Genomic DNA, 10299 nt, shown 5'->3' on the forward strand with positions numbered 1-10299 from the left:
GCACGAACCCGTGTCCCCTGCATCGGCAGGTGGACTCTCAACCAGTGCGCCACCAGGGAAGCCCAGGATAAATTTTTAAGAGTGAAATTACTGGATCAAAGGGTTTCAGTATTTTTATGCCTCTAATGTGTAGTGTTAAGGGTTTTTACCAGAACTGTCTCTTTTAATGAAACTTGATGGAACCCATAGCATGGTGCCATATGTATATATATTTTGGTAAAAAAAAAAAAAAAAAAATCAGTTAAATTCTTTTTCTCATTTCAAAAAATTATATTAAATATAAGAAAATTATTCATCACCTTTATCTGTCAGAGGTGTCCACCATTAATATTTTATTTCCTTTTAAAGCTTTTTTGGCACATTTGAGGCACTACTGTATATATTCCATATAATTCTTTTTGTTTAACATGAATGGTTTTCTGTGTTATTAAAAGCATTTAAATGTCCATCTTAATGTTTTTTATAACACTCTTATATGACTGTTAGCATGACTTCTTTATCCATTGCTTTAAAGTTGGGGATTCAGATTGTTTCCAGTTCTTTTTAGGCCAGTATGTACTGAATCTGTATGTAACCGTGTGGTCTCTTCCTTCTGGTGATGGATCAACCTCCAGCGATGACTATGACTCCAAGAAACGCAAACAGCGGGCTGGAGGAGAGCCTTGGGGCGCTAAGAAACCGAGGCATGACCTGCCTCCTTACCGAGTCCACCTCACTCCCTACACTGTGGACAGGTGAGTGGTGAGGCTGGGGTGGGGGCTGAGACTTGTAGCTGGTAACAGTTTCTTGTGTAAGTGAGATATAGTCTGGGAGTGAGAGTGTGTGTGTGCGCGCACGCGCTCATGACCTTTTTGTTTCATTTTTGTTTTTTAATGTGACACATTTTTTACTTCAAAATCTCAAGTTCTGACCAGCATAGCACCACTGACATGGGTGCCCTTGATAGGACTTTATGATTTGATCACCAGAAATTGTTATGCCAGGCTATAATTAAGGCTTATCAATCAAAATCCAGGTACCCAATACCAGTTGTAAGTCAGATAGAAACTGTGGGTCATAGGAACCCTGGGACTGGTTTCCCAGGGAAGCTCTAAATTATTTTTTAAGTGCTACAGCATGTATGAGGTCACTGGCCCACAAGCTTACTTCTCACACGTAGAAACTGACTGACTTGAGAGTTAGATGAGCAATTCCAGATTCCATCTAGCGGGGGAGATGCAGGGCTCCAGCTGCTGTATTAGAGATAAGGCCCCAAAGCCAAGTCCACCTAAGTCTGAGCTGAGGTGAGGGCAGCCTCCTGGCACCTCCTCCTCAAGATGGCAGGGAAGGAGGGCTGCCACTGCTCTTCCCCTGTCACCGCTTCCTCTCCCCAGGCCCAGGCAGGGCCTCTTATTCTCCATGCTGACCCACCTGCCTCCCAAGGTTAATCTGATGAGATACTGGTCCCCACATCATCACCACTGGAGGGGTGAATATAGAGCCTCCTCATGTGGTCAGAACACAACTGCTAACAGTTAGCCACACACACACAGCTGTGTTTTTTTTTCTAAAGCACAACTGGAAACCTATTGTACATACTGTTCAGTACTTTGCTTTTTCATTTGTCTTGGAATTTATTCCACGTTAAAGTTTATTAGACTGATCTCATTCTTTTTAGCAACTGTACAGCATTCTACTAAATGGATGGACCAGAATTTATTTAACCAGTTCTCCATTTTTAGTCTTTAATTATCCTAAACATTGTTGTAATAATAAACATCCTTCTCTATACATCTGCGTGGACAGGTGCAAGCATTTTATTGAGCTCAATTCCTAGAAATGGAGTAGCTGGCTCACAGGTCTGTCACCCTTGACAGATATTGCCAGGCCTCTCACAGAGGTGGTATCGGTTTACGTTCTCACACGAGGTGTGAGGTTCTTGCACCCCCAGCCTTTGCCAACACTGTGTTATCCAGCTTTGTGATCTTTGTCAGTCTGATAGGTGAAAAGTGATACCCTGATTTGAATTTAATTATGAGGGAGATTGAGCATATTTTCATGAGCTTCTAAGTCTCATTTCTTTTTCTAAGTTATCTGTTGCTGTCAGTTTTTCCAGTTTTCTCTTAGACTTGTGAACTTTGTTAGTGACTTGTGGGTTCCTTTTATATTAAGACACTGACCCTTTTCTCTGTCACATGTTGCAGATGTCTTTTTTTTTTTTCCTTCCCCAGATTGACTTTATTTTGCCACTAGAGGTTGTAACATTTTAGTAGTCAAGTCTGATCCATTTTTATCTTTTCAGAAGTGTCTTAGAAAGCTCTTCTTAGATTATAAAATAATCTGCTCCCTTTTTCTTTCAAGTCTTTTATGGTTCCATTTTAAAAAATAATTTAGTCTTTGCTCAATCTGGAATTCCTTGCTTTCTTCCCGTAGCCCCACCTGTGACTTCTTAGAACTCCAGCGCCGTTACCGCACCCTGCTGGTTCCCTCGGATTTCCTGGCGGTGCATCTGAGCTGGCTGTCGGCCTTCCCTCTGAGCCAGCCCTTTTCCCTCCATCATCCAAGCCGCATCCAGGCATCTTCTGAGAAGGAGCCAGCTCCAGACGCTGGTGCTGAGCCCACGCCCACAGACAGTGACCCTGCTTACAGTTCCAAGGTGAGTTGGCTGGGGTCCTGCCTCTTTATCCCATTGTTGGAGGCTGAGAAAGCTCTCGAGTGTCTCCTTTATGCCGTCCCTACCAGGTACTGCTGCTCTCTTCCCCGGGGTTGGAGGAATTGTATCGTTGTTGCATGCTCTTCGTGGATGACATGGCTGAGCCAAGGGAGACGCCAGAACATCCTCTGAAGCAAATTAAAGTAAGAGCTGGAGCCCAGGAGGCAAGACTCACTCATTGATGTTCAGTTCCTGTCAGCTCAGCTTCTGCTCAGGAACTCATAGAAACGGGGTTTTGGGGCTGAGATACCCATCGTTTTACCAGGAGGACAGCATGGCTGAGAGATGTTTTTTCTTATCAGAATTATGTGGGGTTCACATTCATGGGTAGAGATACCCCTCCCACCCCCAGCGTGGCAGACCCTTTGTTCCCCACTGGTGGCAGGTTGCCTCCCTGTGGGAGACCCACGTGATTGGTTTTTCGTTTCTTACCCCTGGTCTCTTTTTGCAGTTTTTGCTGGGCCAGAAAGAAGAGGAGGTAGTGTTGGTGGGGGGCGAGTGGTCTCCTTCTCTGGACGGCCTCGACCCCAAGGGCGACCCGCAGGTGCTCGTCCGCACCGCCATCCGCTGCGCGCAAGCCCAGACCGGCATCGACTTGAGTGCTTGCACCAAGTGGTGAGTGGCTGCCCGAGCTGTCGTCTGTGGCTGCCCAGTGAGTTGGCGAGACCCGGCAGGGAGCCAGGCTTCTGCTGGGCCATCCTGACCTGTTAGTTCCCGTCTGTTCCCTAGTCCCTGCCCATCACCCCCTCCCTCCAGCCCTCGCAGTGGTCGCCGTGGTCGTGAGCACGGCGAGGGGTGTGTAAGTGTGTTGAAGGCCAGCTGACCCTCCAAGGCTCATCGGATGTGGCCCCGCAGCCACATTCCGTGTTCCTTCTTGTTGCCATGGCACCTCGGATAGTAACTGTCTGCTTACTTGTCTCTCCCCACTGACTAACCATTTCTTGAGGACTTGGTCTATATCTTTTACTTCTGTACTGTCAGAGCTTGGCACACAGTATGTGTTCATTAAATGCTGATTGGAAACTGAAGCCCTCACGAATGTCATGGGTCAGTACTGCATTTTTCCTTTTGCTGTGAGCAGGTGGCGCTTTGCTGAGTTTCAGTACCTGCAGCTGGGATCCCCGAGGCGGCTCCAGACCGTGGTGGTGTACCTGCCGGACATCTGGACCATCATGCCTACTTTGGAAGAGTGGGAGGCCCTGTGCCAGCAGAAAGCTGCAGAGGCAGCTCCCCCACCCCAGGAGGTGCCAGTGGTGAGGCTGAGCCTTACGAACACGTGGGGAAAGTAGGGGCCCTAACCCCTGGACCCAGATGGTCATAGCTCTTGACTTTTCGTCACAGGAAACAGAGCCTACAGAACAGGCAGCTGATGCATCAGAGCAGGCAGCAGACACCTCTAAACAGAATGCAGAGAATCCGGAGGTCACTGCACAGCAGGAAATGGACACCGATCTCCCAGAGGCCCCTCCACCCCCTCTAGAACCTGCTGTCATGGCACGCCCCAGCTGTGTAAACCTGTCCATCCATAGTATCGTGGAGGACCGGAGGCCAAAAGAAAGGATCTCTTTTGAGGTAGGTGTAGGAGTCTGGGGGCTGTGGGGCAGGGCGTTATAGCATGGCGGGGTTTGGAACACCCCACTTTTTGATGCTTGTGACCCCTTGTTGCCTCTTCCACCAGGTGATGGTGTTGGCTGAGCTGTTTCTGGAGATGCTGCAGAGGGATTTTGGCTATAGGATTTATAAGATGCTGCTGAGCCTTCCTGAAAAGGTCGTGGCCGCACCTGAACCTGAGAAGGAGGAGGCAGCCAAGGAGGAAGAAGCGGTCAAGGAGGAGGCCAAGGAGTCCAAGGATGAGGTACAGAGTGAGGGCACAGCTGCCGAGTCAGATGCCCCGCCGGTGAGTACCTCTGCCCCCGTGCGCGGGCACTGGGGCTGCACGTGGTAATGCTGAACAGAACTGGGGCGCTGCGTGGCACCAGCGCTGCTCAGAGTGCTTTATGGGTCTTCTCACTCACTGCGCGCGCGCGCACGCTCCGTGACCCTGGTGTGACTCAGGTGCGGGGTGCTTAACTCTCCCACGTGGCCACACAGCCCGGAGGTGGTTGGTGTACCTGGGAGAAGGGAGGCGGGCTTGGAGCAGTGAAGGGAAGCGTGGTTGACACGGCAGCACGGAAGTCTCCATTAATAGGAATGCTTTGATGGGTACAGGTGTTTTGATTACCTGACGGTTAACTAGAACACTGCATTTTCTTAAACATTTCTAAAGCATGTGGGTCTTCTTGCCTAAATACTGTCAAGTAAACAAATTTCTTACGGGACTGAGATTGACTCTTGAGGAAAATCCCAGGTGTCTGGAACTCGCCCTGGTCTGCTCTGTGACCCCCACGTAACGAAGTATGTTAAATGAGACGTTGCCTATGCGCCTTCGGCGCGGTGCCTGAACACGGCTGACGCACAGATGTTAACCGTTGTTATTGTTGGTAGTCACAGGGGCAGTTCCTCTCATCATCTTGGTCTGCTTCTCCTAGAAGGAAGACGGGCTTTTGCCCAAACCCCCATCTTCTGGGGGGGAGGAAGAAGAGAAACCCCGGGGCGAGGTGTCCGAGGACCTCTGTGAGATGGCCCTGGACCCAGAACTGCTGCTCCTGAGGGACGATGGGGAGGAGGAGTTCGGTATGTCTGGCGCCTTCCCCGGGTGGCGGCTTCCTGGCTCTGTGGCTCCCGTTCTGGCTGTGTGTGGAGCCAGGCCGGGCCTGTGTGCTCCCGGCTCCAAGTTCATCTTGTGCTTTCTGTAGCAGGAGCCAAGCTGGAGGATTCCGAGGTCCGGTCGGTTGCCTCGAATCAGTCAGAGATGGAGTTCTCATCCCTTCAGGACATGGTGAGACCTCTGTGCCTCTCTGGGTCTCAGTGACAGGGAAGCTTAGCAAGGCCTCTGACTCACTCCTGGGAAAGGGGTGCTTTTCTTAAATGACCTCTGGCATCTTCTGATAGACGAAAGACGAAAGGTGGTTCTTGGCTTATGGGATGGCATGCTCGTAGGATCCAGGAGAGCACTTCGGTATCTCCATCAGGGTGGATCTGAGCGAGCTGTCTGACCTGGGAGCACCCAAGGTTCCTGTGTGTGTGACAGCCCCTGGGGCGAAAGTGCCCCAAAGAGGCCTTTGGTTACAGGCCAAGGGACTTGCCTGGCTCAGGGTCAGGTCTCTAACTGGAAGGGTGTGAGTGTGTCAGCCAAGCTGCTTGATTTTTTTTTTTTTTTTAACTTTTTATGTTGGAGTATAGCCGATTAACAACGTTGTGGTAGTTTCAGGTGCACAGCAAAGGGACTCATCAGCCAAGCTGCTTGATTTTTTTTTTTTTTAACTTTTTATGTTGGAGTATAGCCGATTAACAATGTTGTGGTAGTTTCAGGTGCACAGTAAAGGGACTCAGCCGTACATGTACATGTATCCATTCTCCCCCAAACTCCCCTCCCATCCAGGCTGCCACATTGAGCAGAATTCCCTGTGCTATATACAGTAGGTCCTTGTTGGTTATCTATTTTAAATATCAAGCGGCTTGATTTTATAAGGGCTTCATCCTGGGTGATTTAGCATCAAGGGACCTGTTTGTAAATCCTGTTCATCCTTGTTTCTCTTTTAGCCCAAGGAGCTGGATCCCTCTCCTGTGCTCCCTCTGGACTGTCTTCTTGCTTTTGTCTTCTTTGATGCCAACTGGTGTGGCTACTTGCATCGGCGAGACTTGGAGAGGATCCTGCTTACCCTTGGGCTCCGGCTCAGCGCAGAGCAGGTGCCTTGTCATGCCCCGCCCTAGGCCTCTCGGAGATGCCTCGCCCAGCATCCTCGCGTGCATGTGCGGCTCGGGATGCTGTGGTTCTAGGTTCTTGCACGCCACTGTCGGGGGACTTGCACCTTCTCATCCGTGGGCATCTTGGGTGTGTGCTTCCTACAGGCCAAACAGCTGGTCAGCAGGGTGGTGGCCCAGAACATCTGCCAGTATCGGAGCCTTCAGTACAGCCGCCCGGAGGGCCCGGACGGGGGGCTCCCTGAGGAGGTGCTCTTCGGTGCGTACTGTGCTCTGCGGCCTTCTGGGGACGGCGGAGCAGGCTGCTTTCTCCCGGGACAGTCCCTGAGTCTTTTCACGGCCCTTCTAGGAAACCTGGACCTGCTACCTCCTCCTGGGAAGAGTGCCAAGCCGGGCGCTGCCCCTGTGGAGCACAAGGGCCTGGTGTCCCACAACGGCAGCCTCATCAACGTGGGGAACCTGCTGCAGCGTGCGGAGCAGCAGGACAGCGGGCGGCTCTACCTGGAGAACAAGATTCACACGCTGGAGCTGAAGCTGGGTGAGTGGCTGGCGGCGCGGGGACCTGTCGCGGCCCGGCGCAGACGCGAGGAGACGAGCGGGAGGCCCGCCCCTCAGCCTCCAGGCCTCCGGCCCTACGCTCCCCTCCTTAGCTTGGCAGTCTTTCCTGTCTTCCCCCGCCAGAGGAGAGCCATAACCGCTTCTCAGCCACGGAAGTGACGAATAAGACGCTGGCCGCAGAGATGCAGGAGCTGAGAACCCGGCTGGCTGAGGCTGAGGAGACGGCCCGGACGGCGGAGCGACAGAAGCACCAGCTTCAGCGGCTGCTACAGGAGTTCCGAAGGCGCCTGACACCCCTGCAGCTTGAGGTGCAGCGGATGGTTGAAAAGGTGAGCCTCCTGGGAGAGCCGGCCGCCGGGCGGGGAGGCTGGGTCAGGGCAGCTGGCACGGGGCTGGGCCCAGGTTCGCCTTGCCTCCTCCTCCATCAGCTAGTTTCTTATGGAATCGATCAGTCCGCAGCTGGCACCCTGGAGTCTCCCAGGAGGAAGTGCTCAGTAGTCCTTGGATCTCGGCCCTTCCTCTGAGTCCCGATTCTCGTGACATCTGTTTCAAACAGGCAGACAGCTGGGTAGAGAAGGAGGAGCCAGCACCTAGCAACTGAGGGGCCTGGTGCAGGAGCTGCCATCCTGTGAGGTCAGCGATGGAGCCTGCTGAAGTTAGAGCCCTTTTGGTTCTAGAAAGAAGCTGGAGCAGGACCTGGGAGCCATAGGCAGGGGTGGCTGACCCCTGCGCTCGGCCTCTGTAGAGGAGCTCAGGCCGTCAGGGTGGGGTCTGTCTGTGCCGTGTGGGACGGATGAGTGAGGAAGCCGGTTCCACTTGCAACTAAATCCAACATCTTCTGCACCCCTCGAATGTCATTTTGCCCTCTACCTTGGGATTCCTCCTGGGGCCCTTTCGTCTTGTGCTTTCTCCTGTCCTTTTCCAGTTTAGAATAAGACGGGAGGAAAAGGCTTTTTGAGTCTGTCGTAAGGTCTGATGCCAATAAACTGAAGAAACAGACGCGGAAGCTGGCTGGGGGTAAGAGCCCCTTCCTCCGGATGGCACAAATCCTGCCAGGTTACAGGAGCAGGTTCTGGGGGGAAGGGTCTCCCGCGGCCATCGCAGGAACAGAGTCAGTCAGTCAGTCAGTGCTAGCGAGAGTTTAGCGTTGGGCAGTGTTTGCCAGTGAACACTGTGTTCCAGCCACCCCAGACTTGCCAGAAGAAACCAGCACCTCTTTTCCCTGGCTCCCCGTGTTCAGAATGTGGTATTGGCTCTGGCCCAGCCTTTTCCCTGTTCCCCATAAGTCTCGCCTCTTTCCATAATCCGTGGTTTCAGTTTGACTTTGTATATAAAGTGTTCTGTTTTTTTTTTTTTTTTTTTTTTTTTTTTTTGGCTTTTTGTTTTTTAAATAAACCAAAGTCAAAACAAACTAAGTAAGTGTCCTCCGTAACTCTCCCCTCGCTCCTCTTCTAGGTCTGCCTGTGCTCCGCCCTCCTCCCAACCCTCAGCGCAGCCTCTGCGCGATGCAGGTGTCACCTCCGGAGGGTGGGGGGCCCACAGCTCTGGGCTCTCCTGCCTGCTGCTCAGGAGAGGGGCTGCTGCAGGGTCTGGGAAGGACTTGGGGTGGCTCCTCCCCTCCTCTCTTTAGTTACGGCACAATATACGGACATTTTATTGAAAACTTTTTTTACTTGGAAAAATAAAATCCCAAATTATCAGGTGAGACATATAAACCCACTGTTGTTGCTCTGAGGCCTGTGACTCGGTCTGTGACATTTTGTGGGGTAGGCTGTTTTGACATGCGTTGAGTCCCAGCTTCCTAGGGAAGCTGTAAGACTTGGGGCTCTGCCCTGCAGTTGTTGACCCAAAAGTCTAGAAGTGGGCAGAGCCAGCCGCTGTCTTGCTGAGGGGCTGGGGTGAGGAAACAAACTAAGTAAGTGTCCTCCGTAACTCTCCCCTCGCTCCTCTTCTAGGTCTGCCTGTGCTCCGCCCTCCTCCCAACCCTCAGCGCAGCCTCTGCGCGATGCAGGTGTCACCTCCGGAGGGTGGGGGGCCCACAGCTCTGGGCTCTCCTGCCTGCTGCTCAGGAGAGGGGCTGCTGCAGGGTCTGGGAAGGACTTGGGGTGGCTCCTCCCCTCCTCTCTTTAGTTACGGCACAATATACGGACATTTTATTGAAAACTTTTTACTTGGAAAAATAAAATCCCAAATTATCAGGTGAGACATATAAACCCACTGTTGTTGCTCTGAGGCCTGTGACTCGGTCTGTGACATTTTGTGGGGTAGGCTGTTTTGACATGCGTTGAGTCCCAGCTTCCTAGGGAAGCTGTAAGACTTGGGGCTCTGCCCTGCAGTTGTTGACCCAAAAGTCTAGAAGTGGGCAGAGCCAGCCGCTGTCTTGCCGAGGGGCTGGGGTGAGGGGCCCGTTGCGGCTGGGAGACCGTGGCTTTCACGTTGCCCAAGGCAGTGTCGAGGCCTCTCCCAGAAACGGCGAGTCTGAGGTGAAAAGGCAGCGAGGGTGGGTGACTCCCCAGGGTGGCCCTTTTGGAGGTAGACGTGATCCCAACCGTGCAAGCCAGGCTAAGACCTCAAGGGAGCAGACGAGAGCCCAGGCTCTGGCCCTAGGCCAGGATGCGCTTTGGACGGTTCCTTAGGGACTAAGACAGTCTACACTGCTTACCTGTCTGTGGGTTTTTGCTACGAGTGGGGAGGCGAGAGCCTGCTCGGGGCTCCTGGTGCCAGGCTCACCCCCCAAGGCGCTATCCGCGTCCTTCTCCCAGGCGAGGGCCCCTTGTTGCCTGATGCCCGAGCCTGAGCTCGTAAAGCGAAGGCTCGAAAGGCCGACTTGTGTTCCAGTCCTCCGAGGGCCAGGCTCAGTCATCGGCCACGATGGACAGGGCTCTGAGCTCGCTCAGTCTGGCCTCGTTCTCGCGCTCCCGCTGCTCGTCAGGACGGCCGGGCTGCGCAAGCTGCTGGGTCAGGTCTCCGAAGATCTTGTGCATTTCCGAGTAGTACACGACCTGGGGTGGGAGCGGGAGGAGGTCGGCGGTGGTGGGCTCCAGGGTGCCAGGCCCCGCAGCAGGCTCCGCCCCCCCCCGGGGGCACGGCGGGTGGATGCGGCGGAGGGCCGGAGCCTGTGGGAAGCGGAGCGCAGGGCTGGACTCCACTCTTCCCTCCACCACCGCCCTCCCCTTGAGGTGCGTGGCAACCACAGCCCCGGGTCCTTCAGGAACATTCACTGCCCGCTGCCTGGGTGGCACAGG

General features: G+C 53.3%; 2 protein-coding genes across 3 annotated transcripts in view; one reads left to right on the forward strand and one right to left on the reverse strand.

The window, feature by feature from the left end:
• The first annotated feature begins 2511 nt into the window (after positions 1–2511).
• LOC102974188 (cell cycle and apoptosis regulator protein 2) lies at positions 2512–8461 on the forward strand. Of its 2 annotated transcripts, none has more exons than XM_028494192.2 (12): positions 2512–2635; positions 2722–2835; positions 3144–3307; positions 3774–3945; positions 4034–4264; positions 4371–4589; positions 5221–5365; positions 5491–5570; positions 6335–6481; positions 6644–7034; positions 7178–7383; positions 7611–8461. In XM_028494192.2, exons 2-12 carry the CDS (start codon positions 2770–2772, stop codon positions 7653–7655), a joined length of 1866 nt encoding a protein of 621 aa, XP_028349993.1. In that variant the 5' UTR covers positions 2512–2635; positions 2722–2769; the 3' UTR covers positions 7656–8461. The 2 variants fall into 2 exon arrangements, with proteins under 2 accessions (XP_028349993.1, XP_028349994.1); XM_028494193.2 differs by having other exon boundaries at positions 3774–3936.
• A 521-nt stretch (positions 8462–8982) lies between these two features.
• Positions 8983–10299, reverse strand: part of BIN3 (bridging integrator 3) — a 30940-nt gene continuing 29623 nt past the window's right edge. Inside the window, exon 10 of the mRNA XM_028494196.2 lies at positions 8983–10056. Within this exon, the coding sequence (XP_028349997.1) occupies positions 9910–10056 (147 nt within the window). The 3' untranslated portion in view covers positions 8983–9909. The remainder of the gene's footprint in view (positions 10057–10299) is intronic.

This window comes from Physeter macrocephalus, chromosome 9 (assembly GCF_002837175.3).
Source record: "Physeter macrocephalus isolate SW-GA chromosome 9, ASM283717v5, whole genome shotgun sequence".
Classification (NCBI taxonomy): domain Eukaryota; kingdom Metazoa; phylum Chordata; class Mammalia; order Artiodactyla; family Physeteridae; genus Physeter; species Physeter macrocephalus.

Bases quoted from the DNA above. Each gene is read 5' to 3' on its own strand.
- LOC102974188 (XM_028494192.2), top strand. From the start codon at position 2,770: ATGCTCTTCGTGGATGACATGGCTGAGCCAAGGGAGACGCCAGAACAT. The intron at 2,836-3,143 runs GTAAGAGCTGGA...CTCTTTTTGCAG, and splicing joins ATCCTCTGAAGCAAATTAAA to TTTTTGCTGGGCCAGAAAGA. The intron at 7,384-7,610 runs GTGAGCCTCCTG...TGTTTCAAACAG, and splicing joins TGCAGCGGATGGTTGAAAAG to GCAGACAGCTGGGTAGAGAA.